This window comes from Primulina tabacum, chromosome 3 (genome assembly GCF_025594145.1).
Source record: "Primulina tabacum isolate GXHZ01 chromosome 3, ASM2559414v2, whole genome shotgun sequence".
NCBI classification, from domain to species: Eukaryota; Viridiplantae; Streptophyta; class Magnoliopsida; order Lamiales; family Gesneriaceae; genus Primulina; species Primulina tabacum.
Window position 1 is genome coordinate 17132930 of NC_134552.1, and position 19369 is coordinate 17152298.

The following is a 19369-nucleotide window of genomic DNA, read 5'->3' on the forward strand; positions in this document are numbered from 1 at the left end:
TTGTTTGAGTTTTCGGGATGTCCTACTTACGGGGAGGTCATGCCGAAATTTTTCTAGGCCCTGAGGTCCGTTTTAAAGTAATTTAAACATTTTTCCGCTGCAGCTTTAAGTCAAACCATTATTGTTTGATCATTAATTGTCATTAGAGTAAATGGGCCTCACACAAGTTCAGGGACAAGTATCAAGCCAGTTGATGAGACGAGCAAGTGTGAACCGCCTAAAGATTACATTCATGTGAGAGCAAGAAGGGGTCAAGCCACTGATAGCCACAGTCTAGCCGAAAGAGTAAATCTTTTGTGCTTTTTTTTTTTAATGTTCTTAGTATGTGTTGTTATAAGTAATGTAGTTTCTGATTAGTGCACTTATTTTTTCAGGCTCGGAGGGAAAAGATCAGTGAGAGGATGAAAATCCTGCAGGATTTGGTTCCAGGATGTAACAAGGTCTCTAGTTTTCTCTCATCTGTTAGGAATTAATTAATTCGTTCTTTCTTATTTTTTGAAAAAATACAAGTACCTGCCATTAATAGCCATTATTATTGTTGATAAATTTTGAAATTGTCGGTGCTTCATTGTATCATAATGTGTTGACATACTTGGGAAATATATTATGCTACTTAGTACATACCATGTTCAGGTTATTGGGAAAGCTCTGGTCCTTGACGAAATAATTAATTATATACCAGTGCCAATATCCAATCCCAACAGAACACTATATGTGTCCAAGACATCAAGAGAATATGATGTAGATACACATATGCTCTCCTTTGGGACTTAGCTAATGGAACTTCCACTTGGTGCTACATTTCAATTGCACATATCGATAATTGTCACATGTATTAAAGATTTGTCATATGTATTATAAAACTTCAATTATTCTGCCAATGTACAACGACTTCTTGAATCTTGATCTTGGTTGTAAGATATCCATGTTAATTGTTGAAGTTAGATTTATCTTCTTAAACATTATCCATGCCCTTACTTCACGAACAATGAACGTGGTCGTGTTTTCGCAAAAATATAGATTCTTCACCACTTATTGCTAACTAACAATTTATGGAAAAAATGATAAAAATATATTTTCTTTCAAATTTTACTCCACCAACCATTGTAACTTCCCACTAAGATCAAAATTCCTCAACTTCCGTTCTATATAATCTCTATTTCTTTTATTCTCATTTTTTTTTAATTTTCTAATGTTAAAGTAGGTGTCCAGTGAGTCAACTTGTGGTTTGTGTTGTATTGACTCTAATGTAAAAATAATATTTATTTTAACAATATTTTATGATTTTATTCAATTATGATATTTCTTTATATGTATACCAGTAATGCCCAAATTTAAAAAAAATTGCAAAAAAAAAAAGTTAATGTTCATGGGTTACTATTCAAGCGTTGCGGCGCTAGAATAGTAGCGCCTAGGCGATAGAGCTGCGGCATTTTGGCGCTGCGGCGCTAGAAATGCGAAAAATCAATATGTAAGCCATCTTTCACCTCCTCCAATCATTTTCCTCCTCCTTCACGCAAACCCTTATCCATCTCTCCTCCATTTTCGAACTTCTTCCTCATTTTATGGGTGATTCTCTCAAGAAAAATATGAAATGAAGGTAGATTTGTGATCCTCTCGTCATGGGCTTCAAGATGATGTAAGTATTTCCCATTTTTATTCAAGTTTGGAAATGGGTTGAAGTTTAGAATTGATATTTGAGTTGATATTTGGGATATTAAGGTGTTGAAGATGTATTTGAGTTGGTTTGAATTTAAAAAGGGATATGATCATGATTTCTTTTTTATGTGCAAAGAATGATTTTTACACCTTCTGTATTTCGTGTATATGGGACAGTTATATTTGGATTTGGAGTTATGATCTCCATCAAACTTGTAGAGCATCAAGTTAGCTTCGATTTGGTTCTTGAATCACTCAATGCCATGAAGAAACGAGAGAGATATGTGATTTTTACTAAAACTGGTCTTGAAATCCGAGTTAGTGCAGATTTGCGTACATGCCTTCTGTTTATTCGAATTCTGGGAATTATTGGTTGAGATTCTGGATTTGATGTTCAAATAAGATTATAGAACATTGTATTGTCTTCGAAATGATACCAAATTGGCTTGATTCCATTGGTTATTGAGAAAGTTATGCTCAAAATACTAAAGTGTGCAAGAAATATATTGACACAGAATTCGTGGGAATTATGTTGTATGTTTCATATTATTAACGAATGGGTAAACAACTTCATTTGACAAAACTTTGTGAAGATTAATTGTTGGGCTTTGAGTTTTCTTGCATATCCAATTTGCGGATCTTGATTTGATGCAATATTGAATTAATTATGAATTTTGTACAAAAAATGCTCCGTTTTGATAAATGATTCAAGTTCTTGAATTATAGCAGACTTAAGAGGTTCAAGACTTTTAAACTACACACTTTGATCTCGTTTTGCTAATATTTGAAAGGTATGTTACGGTTGATAACATACGAGGTAAAAGTATCATTTTTATTTTAAATTGAAAATTCTATGGTTCGATGAATTACTTGTGATTTGTTGATGATTGTTGTCTTGAGATGATCTTATTCTGATATCGAGATGATGTTATTGATTTGCATCATTACATTGCATATTGAGCCACTTTCGATTTCAGATTTGATATGGCGGAGGTCGCCTTGAATTGTTGGATGTATGGGGCTATAGTTGAGTTGGCATAGTGTATGCGGAGGTCGCTGCTATGGCCTGAACACTCTCTATAGGCGCACCATAGTCCTGGGATTGTAGAATACAACATCCACCCCGAGCGGTTGAGTTTGTGGATGTTGCTGGGGGATTCTCTTCCCTTGGATACCTATGACCAGATGATTCAATTGATCTTGAGATTTATTGATAGCCCACAGCTTTTGATCTTGCATTGCATTGTATTGCACATTTATGAATTTCATATGATGTATTTGAAATTTTAATTCTCATATGTTATTGATTGTATCATACTGGGTTTATACTCACCGGCAGGTCGGCTACCTCTTGTTTTCATGTGCTTGACGGTAGGTGAGGCGAGGCTTGGGATGCCAGAGTCCAGTTCCAGGCGAGGAGATGCGAGTTAAAGTGAGATTCTGGGGTCTTAGGAGCTATTTTATGATGTTTGGATTATTTTGGCACTAGTTATTTGGGCATGTTAAAACTTATATTGTAAAAATTTGAAAACTTTAAAGTATTGTGACGATGTTTATGTCAGTGGGTGAACCATGGATTATATGTTTTATTCAATTATTTGGTTTGTTACAATTATAATTATTAGTATTAAATGTCGGACCCGGGGCCCCACAATACCCATGCAAGCTCCATAGATAAAGTCATTGAATATACAATAAGTACCATCATTAGGTCTGCCTCTCAACATAATATCATGAAACTTATTAAGAAACTTAATATATATTCTAAAATGGTTCAGTCGATTTAGCTCCATAAAATAAATATAAAGATGGCTCGAGCTTGACACTAACATATGTGATGTAAACACCATGTTTTATTGGTAAGGGCATGTATATAGATAGGTGATTATTTGTGATGCATTGAACAACCCTCTATCGTACTTTTCAAGTGGTTATCACATGTCGAATAGAATAGTCCGCGGTTATGATTGTACATCATTAATCCTTTGACCCCGGACAACGTGGAGGCTCTACGTACTAGCATGTACTTTTATCCATTTACCGACTCCATTGAGGGTCATCAGGTGGTAAGGTTTGTGTAGTTTTGAATTACATAAGAGTCAATGCATTGTAGTCGGGGATTCACCGCTAACTTACATGCAAAGATATCTTATGTGAGCTGATTAGTTAATAGTGCAAGGAATATCTAGCTAGAGTAAAATATGTGCATTTGGAAAGGTGTTTCCTCAGTTACACATAACATGTCACTATTATTATTCAAAGATACATCACATCGTTAATGAATTCATTTACAACTCTCGATATACCAATTGTTGCATATTCGATCGGGATATATGAGTTGAACAGATCGTACTATACGCTAACTATAATTTAAGGTTATTGTATACACTATAGTGATACCTAGGGGATCATAGGCTATGCTACTAGGCACTTTTACCATGATTTGATGGGTGTAACAAGAACTGAGTTATGACGTTATTGATCAAATGGTTGATGAAAAGAATGAGGCCAATCAGGGTGAACCGAATAACGGTAAATGTTGTTCTAAATCATATGAAGTTGTGTACTCACGGCTAGCAGTATCCACGAACCATTTAAGGTCACACATATATTGGATTCTGTGTTCCGTTGAGATAGTCGAATTCAAGAAGTTGAATTTGGTGACTGTAGTTTGATAGAGATTAAACAGATTGCTTATAAAAGAGTTTATAAATGGATTTCATTATTGGAAGTTAGCGTAACTGCTAATTAAGTGAAGAGAGCGGAATTGCCTATTTTACTGAAGAAGTTCACAAAATTGATAGCTGCCAAAATGGGTAAGTTGAAATTTTCGGCCTTCAAAATTTTTATTTTTCATTTGTGAACGAGATTTGTACCCTCGATACATTGGCGTTGTCGATAGTCGATCGAGTTATAATAAGTTCACAATAATTTAGTTAATAAATTTAGAATACACTAATTAAATAACAAATTAACAGTAGTGACTACTAAATATAAGATTCTCATAGAATATTCTAGAAAAGTTTAGAATTAATTGATTAAGTAATTAAATAACGATTATTTAATTATACTATGTCATGTATTTTCAAAAACTGATAATTATTTAATTAATCATGATATTATCAAAAGTTGAAAATACAACATGAGATCGTGACTCGTCCATCGATTAGATGATAGGATCGGAGAATCCTAACACAACTCTAACTAGTAGAACTTCTAGTTAGATAAAAAAAAACCTAGTAGAGTTTTGACAAATGAAATGTATAAGTTAGACTACTAATAGGATTTTAGCTCAAGAATATTAAAAAGATTCTAAGTCAAGAGTCCTACTATGATTCTCAGACAATCTATGAAATCTATAAGTATAACATTGAATATCATATTTTATATGCTATAATTTTCTTCTCCCTCACTTAACAAAAATGGCCAATCCCTTTCTTGGAAGCCCACGACCGTGACTCCACATCACCGTCCTGTGATTTTGAATTCCGTCGAACTAATCTCGACGCAAATTTCATGTGGATTTATAGTGCAATCTGCACGAAGAACATAGTCTCTTATCATGAAGATGATTGAAGAGGTTGAAAAAAGTTCATAGAGATTTACAGAAAGAGCTATTACCGTTTAAACACCGGGATAGTTGGAGCCGATGTCAAATACGCAAAGGTAAATTAAACTAAATCATATGACGGTCAAAAATAATTTGAACGTCAAAACAAAAATTTTAAAACTTCCGCTACGTCTTGCGTACGAGAAAACGGTATGCCAACAGCTAATGCTAGAAACTTTAATTTATTCGTTCGTTTAATTTTTCTAAAAACGACAATATTCATGTATTATACTACACACATTGCATGTGCTTGGTTACTAGTATATCATTAAAAGTTATCTCTAAATAATGTAGAAAAATGAATAAAATGGCTCATTCTATATTACAAATTATCAATAAATATATTTATTTATTGGAATTTTATTACTATGTAAGGAATTGCCATGATCATGTACCAAGATTACATATTATGGATAAAAGAAAATCCAATAGTCAACTTCTTACATAAATGTCAATAATGAACTTTATGGGTATAATTTGCCAAAAAAGCACTGAAAATATTCAAATAATCCACAACTAAATCAACCTTTCCATTCACCACCTACCATGCACTCTATATATATACACATCAATGTGACAACAAAACACCACACAACCAAAAAGCAAGAAACCAAAAAATATAATGGAGTTTATATTCAACAAAACCATCTTCCTCTTCGCGTTGATACTCGTCATCGACGGGTCTTTCTTCGGTAAACCAGTAGATGCTACTGCACTCGAAGACATATGTCGTAAGACATTCGACGAAAATTACTGTTTAACCGATTTCGGGTCGAGTTCGAGCACGAAAACGGCTCCCATCCCAGCGCTGGCAAATTTAGCCATCGGGAAGGTGATAAAGAACATGAACATGACTCAACGTATGATTGATCTAATCTTTTATCTCATAACCGATCCTCAAATCCACAATGTAGCAACCGAATGCAAGAATTTTTATGTTCCTGCTTTTTCGTCCATACTATCATCGGCATACGATAATCTGAATCATGGGCAGTATCGCCAACTCGGTCAGCAGGCTACGCAAGCGTTTAACGCCGCCGATCAATGTGAGAAAGCTTACGCTACTCTCTTCCAGAAGCCCCCTTTCGTGGATTCCACTTATAAATTGAAACGTTTGTCTAATATTCTCGAGATTATTGCTGATGACTTCTTATAAGTTCTAGGGGAAAGAAGTTTGATAAGATGTTTCCAACGTTGTAATAAACCCAAACATAACTGAATAAACAAAATAAAAATGTTGAAAAGTATCGTACTCTTTGTATTAAACTTTTTAAAATAGAGTATTTATTTTAAAATTATATTATGATAAATAAGTATCGTACTCTTTGTATTAAAATATTAAATTATTAATTAATACAAATATATCTCAATAAATTATATACTCGAATATAAAATATTTTAGAAAAATTTTTAAATATATATAATAATATTATAGTTATATGTTAATAAAATTAAAATTCACTAAATAAATCATATATACCTCTAAAATATATTTTTATATGTTGATAAAACATAATAAAACAAATATATATATATATATATATATATATATATATATATGTTGTTGGAGCCCAGATGTATTGATGTCAGACGAACGGAGCAACCCTAATCACTATTTTTTTAAAAAAAAAAAATCTGGTACCCATTTTGTAAGAAATCAAAAAAAAGTTTAAAATAAAAAAATCTCCTAAAGAAGTCTACACTTGGTGGCCGGAAAACTGACACGGCGACATGTGAATATCATTTATTATCCAGATTTGTATGATTCCAACAATCAAAAGTTTGTTCACTTTGTTTGGGAATTTATAATAAGCTTCGTGGTTTTTTCGACTTTTACTTTAATTTAAATATAAATAATTATATTTATTTTATTATATTTGTATCAATATATTAAAATATATTTTAGTCGTGTATATAATTTATTTATATTTTAATTTTATTAATATAATTATAATACTATAATTTAGATAGAGAATAAAATTCATTTTGTTGTATATTTATACTTTTTAAAATGTTTTATAATTAAATAGATAATTTATTAGTCAATAATTTTAGAAGTTTTTTATGATATCTATTAATTATAATATAATTTTAATCAATAAAATAATCTTGAAAAATAAAATGTATATCTAGTTGAATTCAATAAAAAATATTTGGACGGGTTAAAATTGCTTCTTTTTTTGGGTAGATCATATATAATTTAGGTCATTTACAATAGTTAATATACCAATTTTTCAATAAACCAATAATTCGTATGCCCAAATACTTTTTACTCTTTAGATAATTGACTTTAAAAAGATTTATTTGTAGAGTTTTTAGAAATGATTAGATGAATCCATCGTTTTAACAACTAATTTTATTACTTCCAATATCTGACAATCGTGGAATTATGATAATCTAAATCCACGGAGAAAATTATCTTGAGATAATATCTCATACTATATATTAAAGTTGAGGAGATTTTCGATCGAGTTACTGTCTATGATAATCCGACGTCGTACTTAGGTCTTGTGAACCATTGTCGACATGAGGAGATCAATTTGAATCGAGATAGGTCTCTTTAGTCTTCCCGACCTCCAAATACTCTGGGCCCATAGGAAACTTCAAAGAAATTTGCCTCTTCTACTCCTTCCTCTGGATCTGGAGGGGTATTTCGTTTTGGAAAGAAGAAAGTCCAATGTGAACATTGTGGGAAGAATCACTCGTCTGATAAATTCTGAAGAGCCACATGAGCTTGTTTAAGGTGTGGAGAGATTGGCCACACGAAGAAGGATTGTCTGACTAGAGAAGAATTTGTGACTGGTTCTGGTTTGCAGGCTTTTGTTTAGTGGAGGACTCAGGAACCATCGATTGGGGATCAAATCTTTGACCTCGTGCCCAGGGCCAGGTGTTTGCGCACAATCAGGAACAAGTTGAGGCTGAGAATTAACAGGTTATCACAAGATATATACGTTGTTACAAACCGGTGAACGATGCACACGAAATAATGGCTATTGCGTATATTCATCATGATCATGATGATTAATAGATCGAGTTGATTTATAAAATTTTTACTAATATTCGTATCGATTCGATTCGTTGCACCCTTACGTTATACGATTAATGTTGTTTGATTAATCAATATAACAAATATTATTTAAATATTAAAAACAAGGAATATAAATAAAGTATTTTTAAAAATATACATGTATATTTTAAAATTTTGATTAGTTCTGTTTTTTTTTAAATAAAAAAATTGGCCACTCCTTTGAAATCATCATGTATATTATTCATAAGTAGCCATGTGAAAGGATGTCGTTCCGAACTTCAATTATGTTCCCAAATCTAATATTCTCAATTTAAATTCAGAGAATATTAAAATATGAGATATTAATATAATAAAACTTAATTTATATCATTATTAAGGAGATCGGTCGCTATTCCAAAAGGTAAAAGGAAAAAAAAAAAAAAAAGAAACATATACGCACACAAAGATTATAGGATATATGAGTTAAGATATTACAAAATTAATATAATATTGAATTCTTTTTATCCATTCAAAATTTTTTCAATTAGTTTATTTAAATAAATTTATCCTTCCTAAAAAAAATCTGATTTTGCCATTAACAATATCACCCACACACAAAAACTCCAATAAGATCATTTAACGAGTCAATTTTGTGAAATGGAACTCTGATCCGAATGATGAAAAAATGTTATTTTTTATATGAAAAGTATTAATTTTCAATGTAAGTATGGATCGAGTCGATTCGGTCGCCTTATATAGACACTTTCAAATTAAAAACAAAAATCCTATAGATTAAGATATTTTTTTATTCATAAAATAAATGGTTATATTTTGTCTGATTTTGTTTCTAACTAAGTGTCAAGATCAGTGGTTGAAAATGTTGGCTCAAAAGGAGGAGGAGAAACAATATCTTCAGGTTATTGGGAAAGCTCTGGTCCTTGACGAAATAATTAATTATATCCAGTCACTACAGCATCCAGTCGAGGTAGCTCTTGTCTTTCCATTTGGGTGTTTATTGTTTTGTACGTTATTTAGATATATGATGTAATTCTGATCTTTTCAGTGGATGATAGTTTTTTGTCGATGAAGCTGGAGGCTGTTAATTCAGGACTTAACCACACAGCAAAAGGGTTTCCCTCGGAATATGTAAACTTCACCACATCTACCAATCATTTGGATCTGGTTAAATATTTTAGTAAGTAAATTTACCTATATCCAGAATGATTATTGTTAGAGTTGGTGCTTGTATGTTAGCATAAGAATTAATTCATTGACCAATATAAATAGTAAAGTTAGTTAGTCAATACACAATAATTTCCAATCGCACATGTACAGATATACAGCAGCTTAAGCTCTGCTTTCTTCATCAATAAAACTCTTTTTCCTAATATGGTATCAGAGGAGAAGATAGATCACTAATCGAACTTCAATTCATTAATCGATCTTCAATTCAACTGTAAAAAAGTTCATGAATTCCAAAGCCAAAAGTGATAAAGTTTGTTCTTATTTCAACTACACCAATCACACAGTAGATAAGTGCTACAGGTTGCACGGCTTTCCTCCTGGACATCCCAAATTTGGACCAAAACCACCTCTTGGGAAAGCACAAGCCTGCCAAACTTATGCATCTTCTGCATCTTTAGAAATTGCTTCGAATGTCTCGGTTGACTCTCTTACTCATGGCAATGTAATCAGCTCTTAGAGTTTTTGAGCTCCAAAATTCAAACAATGAATAACCCCATCATGGAACGACAACAGCAAGAGTCTTCAGTGTCCTGCTTCAATGTTATCTTCTCTTTACTCAATTCTTTTCCTGCTATTCAGCGCTTGGATTGGGTAATAGACACAGGAGCCACACATCATATATGTTGCTCCATGTCTCTTTTTACCACATTTAGACAGATCAACTCCAAAGTAATTCTTCCAAATAATTTTTCAATTAATGTTACCTATACTGGTTCGGTTCAGTTGGCCAGTGATCTTACTCTTCATGATGTCTTATATGTGCCACAATTTCAATTCAATTTACTCTCAATCACTTCCCTCACTAAGTCTATTTCATGTTCAGTTTCTTTCTTCTCTGATGTTTGTGAAATCCAGGATATCAATCTAGTCAAGATGATTGGGATGGGTAAACGTGTTGGAAATCTATATGTGCTGAGCAAGTTGGGAAATACCTCCTCTCCAGTTGTTTGTACTGCCTCTGTTGATCCTTCACATGTAACGTACCGTACTTTTACTACTTAAAATTTGCGGAAAAATTAAAAACTTTCTTAAATGTAAAATAGCCTTCCAAATTGATCAGGTACAAAGTTTGCTAAAGAAAATACTTGTTCAAAGCATCATAAATCAAGACATAAGATCAGAGTTTTTTGATCATTTCATAAAAATTTCAAAACGTGGGCGGTCCTCGGGTTTAGCCTCCCGCTAAGTCCAAGCCTGCTCCTTGGTCCCCACCTCCAGCCTCCTCATATACATCCTCACCTGCATCAATCAAGCCTAGTGAGTCTAAAGACTCAACACGTATAAACTGAGAATAACGAATAATACATAGTAAAACCACATGCAGCTTAAAAATAGAACATACATACTTGAAACTTGAACTTGAAGTAAACTTGAACATTCATACATATCTTAGACGTGCCATACGTAAAAACTTTCATAAACATGCTTGCATACTTGTACATACATAAACATACATGAACTTCATTATTTTGCGTAGAGATATGTTTCAAAGCGAGTGACCCATAATATAATCGCCTGATCAGACTAAACCACAGTACTGGGATGACAGGGGCGAACCCACTGCCACATACATGAGATCCCCGTTCATGCTTTAACGGGTGGATTGGTCCCCGTTCATGTTTTAACGCTTTCCAATCCTGATCTAAACCCGTTCATGCTTTAACGGGGTGGGTTGGTCCCGTTCATGATTTAACACTTTTCAAACCCATACATACATTGGTCACAAGACATTTAGCATACCTAAAAAACTCAAAAATATTTTCTTGCACGTCACATACTTACTTGGCGTTTAGGGATTCGTTGGACTTCGATTGGGGCCGTTGCTGCACATACTAACTGAATTCAAAATACTTAACTTGCATTGCTTAGACGTAGGTACACATGCTCACCACCAAACTCCATAAATAACTTAAGACGTTCTAAAACACTCGGGAATTGACCTCGTTTAAATCAATGTACTAAACCCTCACATGAAATCCCAAAGCAAACCATTAAGTTTTCCCAAAACATGAAGTACATGGACCCCGGGACTGGGTCTGTGTATGGGTCCGTGTGTGCGATCAAAGAAAGTACCAACAAAAGGAAGGGACACGGACCCCGTGCCCAGGTCCGGCTTCGGGTCCGTGTAGACTCGGTAAATTCTGTCGTGCAGAAGGGGGAAGGCACGGACCCCGTGCCCTGGTCCGTGTGGGGGTCCGTGTAGTCTCGGTAAAAATTCACTTCGAAGGATAAAAAGGCACGGACCCCGTGTAAGGGTCCGTGTACCTACGCAAATCGGAAACTCACGAAAATTTAATACATTCGATGCTTATTATTCTAGACTTTATTGTACGGACCGTGATTCGACACCCCGAGACTCATCCTAGCATGCCATAACATCGAACCAAATTCGTGCAAGCAACCAAAGCAACGACGTCCACCCTACTACACGTACAATTCATAAACGTGGCAATTGACACCTACTCGTTTCCTACGACTTCTAATGCATTCGCGTACCTATCGACACTAAACGACATATCAAATAATATCCCAACATCATACTACGCATACCTAGACGCAGCAACGATCATCCGTCGATCTCCAACGAAGCCTGCAAATAAAATCTTAAAAACCCATCAATACATAATTTTCTGAAAAACGAAGTTTGAGCAGTCCTACGAAAAACGACATAACTCACTCAATTTTCATCCAAAAATTTCTAATTTACTGTCAAATCGAAGGTATCAAAAAGTTCTACAATTTTTGTGTTGAAAGTTTTCTCAGAAACGCGACCGAAAAATCGCAGTATTTAAAAATACAGCAAAAAACGAAATTTTAGATCTAAAAATGGTTTCAAAAGTGTTCTAAACATAATTGCTCAAACTCCTACGCATCGCACATGTATTTTTACACATAAATAACAACACACGCATAATATGACAAGATCGATGCAACAATAACAGAATATACGTGCCTTTTGATAATTTGAAATACCGTAACGACGATACCGAAACGGGGAGAGATGCGAGGTTGATCCGGGACGATCGTTGCCCTCAAATCTTTGAAGAAAACACCCGAAAATACGCTGGAAAATCAGAGGGGTAGAAGAACCCTAGGTTTTTCTCTCTTTTACAATCTGAAAATAAGATGTGTAGGGTGTGTTGCGTGTTTTAGTGTGTGTAAAAATGTGTAAATGTGTGTGAGTGTGTGTAACGTGTGCGTGGGTTTTTAATTAGGAGAAATTAGTCCTAAATTAACTAATTAAAATACTAATTAAAGGTTAACACACACTAACTTTAAAAGTTCTAAACTCTTAAATTACTAACTACATAAATAAGGTTTTTTAAAATACTAAAAACTTAATAAATTATTTTAAATGCCCCATCCTTAACTTAAAATAAAATACCACATTTTAAATTGCTAAAAATCGTCACCGGTCTTTTCCACGATCCCGCCTCGAATAATCGCCTGAACACGAAACTCGAAAAACATTTTAACGTGCATCACATAAACATAAATAATTAAAAATAATGCATTTAAATAAATCATGCATGACTAAAACTCAATTTGAACTTAAATAAATGCTTTAATAATTAAATAAATACATGGGTTATACGTGTACTGAATTTGGGCACTACATCACACTTATGGCATTTTCGTACGGGACATCCTTCCTTTGTTAAACTTTCTGCTTTCAATAAATACTTGGGTTTTTCCCCTGTAAATCAATCACAAACACCTTGTTCAATTTGCCATTTATCAAAGAAAAAACGTTTGCCATTTGTTTCGCAGAATAATTTGTATGATGTGTCTTTTCAGCTTTTGCATATGGATGTTTGGGGTCCCTTTAATCATGTTTCTGTTGAAGGTCATAAGTATTTCTTGATCTTAGTAGATGATCACACTCGTTTCACTTGGACACACATGATGAAAGCAAAATGTGACGTCCAAACGATTTTTCCAATTTTTTATCAAATGATACATACTCAATCTGGTGTCAAAATTAAGGGGGTTCAGAGTGACAATGCTCCAGAACTCAATTTCACAACTTTCTTTCATCAAAAGGGCATTATCCATTTTCATTCTTGCGTCGAAAGACCACAACAGAATTCTGTGGTTGAGCGTAAACACCAACATATTCTAAACGTGGCTCGAGCTCTTCTTTTTCAATCCCATGTTCCCAAAGTTTATTGGACAGATTGTGTCCTTACTGCTGTATACTTGATCAACCGTACTCCATCGACTTTACTTGACAGTAAGTCACCCTTTGAGTTGTTGCATCATAAATTACCCTCTTATTCCCACTTAAGAGTTTTTGGTTGTTTATGTTTTGCTTCAACTCTTGCATCTTCTCGAGATAAGTTTTCTTCTCGGGCCATCAAGGCTGTGTTCATGGGTTACCCACCGGGTTACAAAGGTTATAAACTATTAAACATGGAGACTAATGAGTTGTTTATCTCACGGGATATCATATTCCATGAATTATCCTGTCCTTTCGCAGATACTACATCTGTTTCTGATTATTCTTCTATTTTCTCTGATAGTGTTCTGCCAGCTCATGAGTCTATCTCAACTATTCCCAATGACTTGCAAAAGCACACTAGATCCAATCGCCCTATTCATACTCCACATCATCTTCGTGATTATCATTGCTTCACAATTGCATCCAATCTTCCTTGCACAACAGTCCATCCTTTGGCTACATATCTTAACTCACGTAGACTTTCACCTTCTTTTTCTGCCCTTGTCAACAATATATCCTCCATCATTGAACCAGAACACTATTCTCAAGCTGTTGCTTTTCCTGAGTGGAGACAAGCAATGGCTGATGAAATCAGTGCCTTAGAAGCCAACAACACTTGGTCAGTCATCTCTTTACCTCCAGGCAAATCTGTTGTTGGCTGTCGTTGGGTATATAAAGCCAAGTTTTCTGCCAATGGTTCCCTGCAACGATACAAGACGCGTTTAGTTGCAAAAGGGTACACACAACAAGAAGGCATTGACTACCTTGAAACATTTTCTCCGGTGGCCAAGCTTGTGACTGTTAAAGTTTTGTTAACCTTAGCCGCTGTCCAAGGTTGGTTCTTAATCCAACTCGATGTTAATAATGCTTTTCTTCATGGTGATCTCTCTGAATAGGTCTACATGTCTCTACCCCAAGGATATTGCAGAGAGGGGGAGACTTTACCACCAAGTGCTGTGTGTAAACTCCACAAATCGATATATGGCTTGAAACAAGCATCACGTCAATGGTTTGCCAAGTTTTCTGCTACACTGTTAGATATCGGTTTCTTACAATCTCATGCTGATAATTCATTGTTTCTTAGGACAAGAGGAAGTATATTTGTTGCTCTATTAGTTTACGTTGATGATATTGTCGTTGCCACCAATTGCGAGAAAGAAGCAAATGAATTGAAGAAGTATCTCTTGACAGCAAGTTTAAACTGAAAGATTTGGGAGAATTGAAATACTTCTTGGGTATAGAGGTGGCTAGATCGCAATACGAAATCTCCATTTGTCAAAGGAATTATGCTATGAAATTACTCACAGAAGCTGGTCTCCTTTGGTGTAAGCCGAGATCCACACCCATGGATGCTAACACAAACTTTCTCTTGATGATGGGGAGTTGATCTCTGATCCTCTTGCATATAGAAGACTAATCGGTCGCTTAATATATCTCACAATTACTCGTCCTGACTTGACTTATGCTGTGAATAGACTGAGTCAGTATGTTTCTAAGCCACGCTCATCACATATGGAAGCAGCGTTGAATGTTTTGAGATATATAAAAGGGACAATTGGGCAGGGTTTGTTCTACATGAATGCATCTGACTTAAAACTCAAGTTCTTTTCAGATGCCGATTGGCGCTCATGCTTGGACACATGAAGATCAGTTACGGGCTTTTGTGTATTCATTGGTGAGTCTATGATATCTTGGTGATCCAAAAAATAGCAAACGGTCTCGAGATCATCTGCTGAAGCAGAATACAGGGCTATGGCAGCAGCTATTTGTGAGGTTATGTGGATTAGAACATTACCTAAAGATCTAGCAGTTCAAACCAATGAGCCATCAGCGTTGTTTTGCGACAGCCAAGCTGCTATACACATTGGATCAAATCCAGTTTTTCACGAAAGGACTAAGCACATCGACATTGATTGTCACATTGTGCGCGAGCAAGTGCAAGCAAGAGCTATTAAGCTAATGCACGTTTCTTCAGAGTTGCAACTGGCAGATTTGTTCACAAAGCCGCTACTCTCCTCACGTTTTAAAGATCTCCTGGCCAAGATGGGAGTGCATAACATTCACTCACACCTTGAGGGGGAGTGTTAGAGTTGGTGCTTGTATGTTAGCATAAGAATTAATTCATTGACCAATATAAATAGTAGGAGTTAGTTAGTCAATACACAATAATTTCCATTCGCACATGTACTGATATACAACAACTTAAGTTATGCTTTCTTCATCAATAAAACTTTTTTTCCTAATAATTGTTGGAAAATGAAGGTGTGGACTCTTTTAAAAAGTGCTCCCTGTATCATACCCACTTTGACCTATATGTTCTTCAAAAATTTCATTTACATTTACTTTTCCCTAATTGCATTGTGCATGGATAAATGCGTAAAAATACTTAAAAATCGGTGTGTACTTGTATTCTGAAATACTTAACTGAAGTTAATCAAGAGTTGATGGATTTCCAAAGTGACTTAACTTGTGAATCAAGACAATTGATGCGCTCGTTGTTATATATGTACCAGTGAAATTGTGTAAGATGTCGATAATTGAAGCTTAATAACTTTTAAGATCCCCCACTTCTCCCCTTGGTCCATGATCAAGGACCTCAACTCGCTTTCTTTGGCAACTATCATCTCGCATAATAACAGTCACAGTTACATTTGAAACTAGCATAATTTGTTTTTGTGTTCTGTTCATTATTGCCGTTATCAGTAAATTAGACGCATGTATTATATTTGCTTCAAATAAAAGACATATTTGCTTGATTTTAATTTTTTTCCCCTGACTGGAAAGCATGGTCTTGCAGCTACCAGTGCCAATATCCAATCCCAACAGAACACTATATGTGTCCAAGACATCAAGAGAATATGATGTAGATACACATATGCTCTCCTTTGGGACTTAGCTAATGGAACTTCCACTTGGTGCTACATTTCAATTGCACATATCGATAATTGTCACATGTATTACAGATTTGTCAGATGTATTATAAAACTTCAATTATTCTGCCAACGTACAACGACCTCTTGAATCTTGATCTTGGTTGAAAGATATCCATGTTAATTGTGGAAGTTAGATTTATCTTCTTAAACATTATCTGTAATGCCCGAGATGTGATTACTGTAATCTGAAATTGATTAATTGACAGAACTGCAATCAATGAAGGTTTTAGGAGCTCGAGTGATGAAGCCGGGCGTAAGTGCATTCAAGTCAAGATGTTGGACAGAACATCTGGAGCCCGAGCGGTAGGAAATAACCGCCCGAGCGCCAATGCACCATAAGAAGAGAATTCGGACAGAAATTATGGCGCCCGAGCGGTAGTTTTTGACCGCTCGAGCGCCAGTGTATAACAAGAAAATGTTTCGGGCAGAACATGCCGCGCCCGAGCGGTAATTTGCAACCGCCCGAGCGCCGATTGAAATGCTTGAAAACGAGACACGTTTCTCTATCATGCAACGTGTATATATATATATATATATATATACAAGCTTCAGCATTTGAGAATTAAGAAAAGGGACGAGAGAAAGCTACAGAAATCCTTACGCCTTTATATTTCGATCCGTCCGTCCGATTGTGAATCCGACTTCGGTACTGTGTTCCTATCAACGCAGGCTTCAACTGGACGTAAGTTTATTAAGTTTTGACATGCTTTGAAATTATGTCATTGTCAGAATTGAATAGATTCATATATGATGTTCTTGACATGTTAAATGTCATAGAATCGAAGTCAGATTGAGAAACAGACTGATTATGGGATTGTTATGATTTTCTGATTATATTAATTTGAAATCGGACAGATTTGGATTATGAATGAATTACAGATTATATCGGATATGAGTTATGATTTGTAATTGATGTCTGGTGATTTGATATTGACGGGGATACTGAGATTGTGTCGTTATGTCGTGAATTGGATTAAATCAAGATTAATCAGATTCAGTGTTGAATTGAGAATAGAATATTGATATTATGATTCTCGACATGTCGTTTCAGATTTACAGAGATAGTCTTGAGTTTAGAACTGATATTGCTTCAGACCGAGACTACAAACGGAAGGTATAATTCAATGTGGTATTGGGAGATCGACTTGATTCGGTTTAGACTTGAGTTTCCCTAAAGCACATACTTTATTTTATTGCATTGATATTCGCATTGATTTGATTGATATACTTGTTCTCTTGAATTATAGATAGCAGGCATTAGACGAGTAATCTTGTGACAGAAGTGTCTGATAGTGGTGGGATCGCCACGGGCACATTGCACGATGTCACTAGATGGTATAGAAATCTTGGGACAGATGTGCCTGATAGTGGCGGGATCGCCACGGGCACATTGCACGATGTCACAAGATAGGATATTGGCGATAGAGCCACAGTCCATGACGGTTAGGTCAGGACACTGGATGTCTGGTTATATCGACGTGGATAGAACTGGAGTCTTTTCTATTACTGTTGGTCGATATAGGAATGCCAACATCTGGAAACCGGGATTCCTAGACTAGGATTGAGTCTAGTCTGAGTCGTGGAGTCACGAGCATTGTCGACAGTTTGATATTGATTATGTTTCAGCTTTTGATATATATTGTTGTTATCTATCCATGCTTCTATGTTTATCATATGATTGCATGTTTCGTTGATTTATACTGGGATTTTATTCTCACCGGAGTTATCCGGTTGTTGTCTTGTTTGTATGTGTACATGACAACAGGTGGGACAGGATCAGGGTCCAGGAGATGAGGAGAGATCGTGATTAGAGTGGAGGCTCCGGACTTGGATTAGAGATAGGGTTGGACACTTGACATTAGTTGTTAAACCGTAGTTGAATAAATGTATGTGGTACAGGATTGGAACACCGAGGTACGACCATTACCTGGAATATGTTTAGAACTGAATTTTATCAAAGGTTCTTTCCAGTATCGTATAGGAAGGACAAGGGAGCCGAGTTCGCAAACTTGAGACAGGGCCAGCTAAACATTGAGGAATATGTGGCCAAGTTCTCTTCACTGTTGCGGTTTGCTCCACACGTGGCTGAACATGATGAGGCCGTTGCTGACCAATTTATTAATGGCCTAAATCCGGAAATATTTACGTTGGTAAACACTGGGAGACCGAACAATTTTACCGACGCCTTGAACAGAGCCAAAGGAGCCGAAGCCGGTCTGATGAGACAGAGAGGAGCTTCGTTTGTGCTTCCAGCACCGGGATCACAACAACCACCTCCTCGATTTGAGGGTGGCAGCAGCAGTAGCAAGAAGAAGGATTTCTTGAAGGCTAGAGGGAAGCAGTTCAAGAAATCCGGAAGCAGTTCGTCTAGCTATGGGAGTCCTCGACAGAGCCAGAGCTATACTGGACCTATTTGCAATACTTGTGGAGGGAAGCATCCCACTGAGCAGTGCCAAGGAGTGTTTGGCAGCTGCCGTATCTGCAAACAATAGGGACACTTTGCTCGAGTGTGTCCACAGAGAAGTGCTCAGGGATCCCAGGCAGCAGAGTCATCTGGATCAGTGGCTCAGACATGGAGACGACCATCTGTTGTTCATTCTTTTCAACCAGCACCGCCTACTCAGTCACAGCAGAGGCCGGGAGGAAGCCAGACAGTGAGCCAGCCTCCGAGACAGCAGGCCCGAGTGTTTGCA

General features: G+C 35.7%; 1 protein-coding gene across 1 annotated transcript; it reads left to right on the forward strand.

Moving 5' to 3' along the window:
* Positions 1 to 135: 135 nt before the first annotated feature.
* Positions 136 to 18948, forward strand: LOC142538529 (transcription factor BHLH094-like; the record flags this gene model as incomplete). Its single annotated transcript, XM_075643844.1, has 5 exons — positions 136 to 285; positions 375 to 440; positions 9193 to 9261; positions 9350 to 9471; positions 18442 to 18948. Coding segments are annotated over 4 exons (315 nt in total), but the record flags the coding sequence as incomplete, so codon positions are not given.
* Between the last annotated feature and the right edge of the window lie 421 nt (positions 18949 to 19369).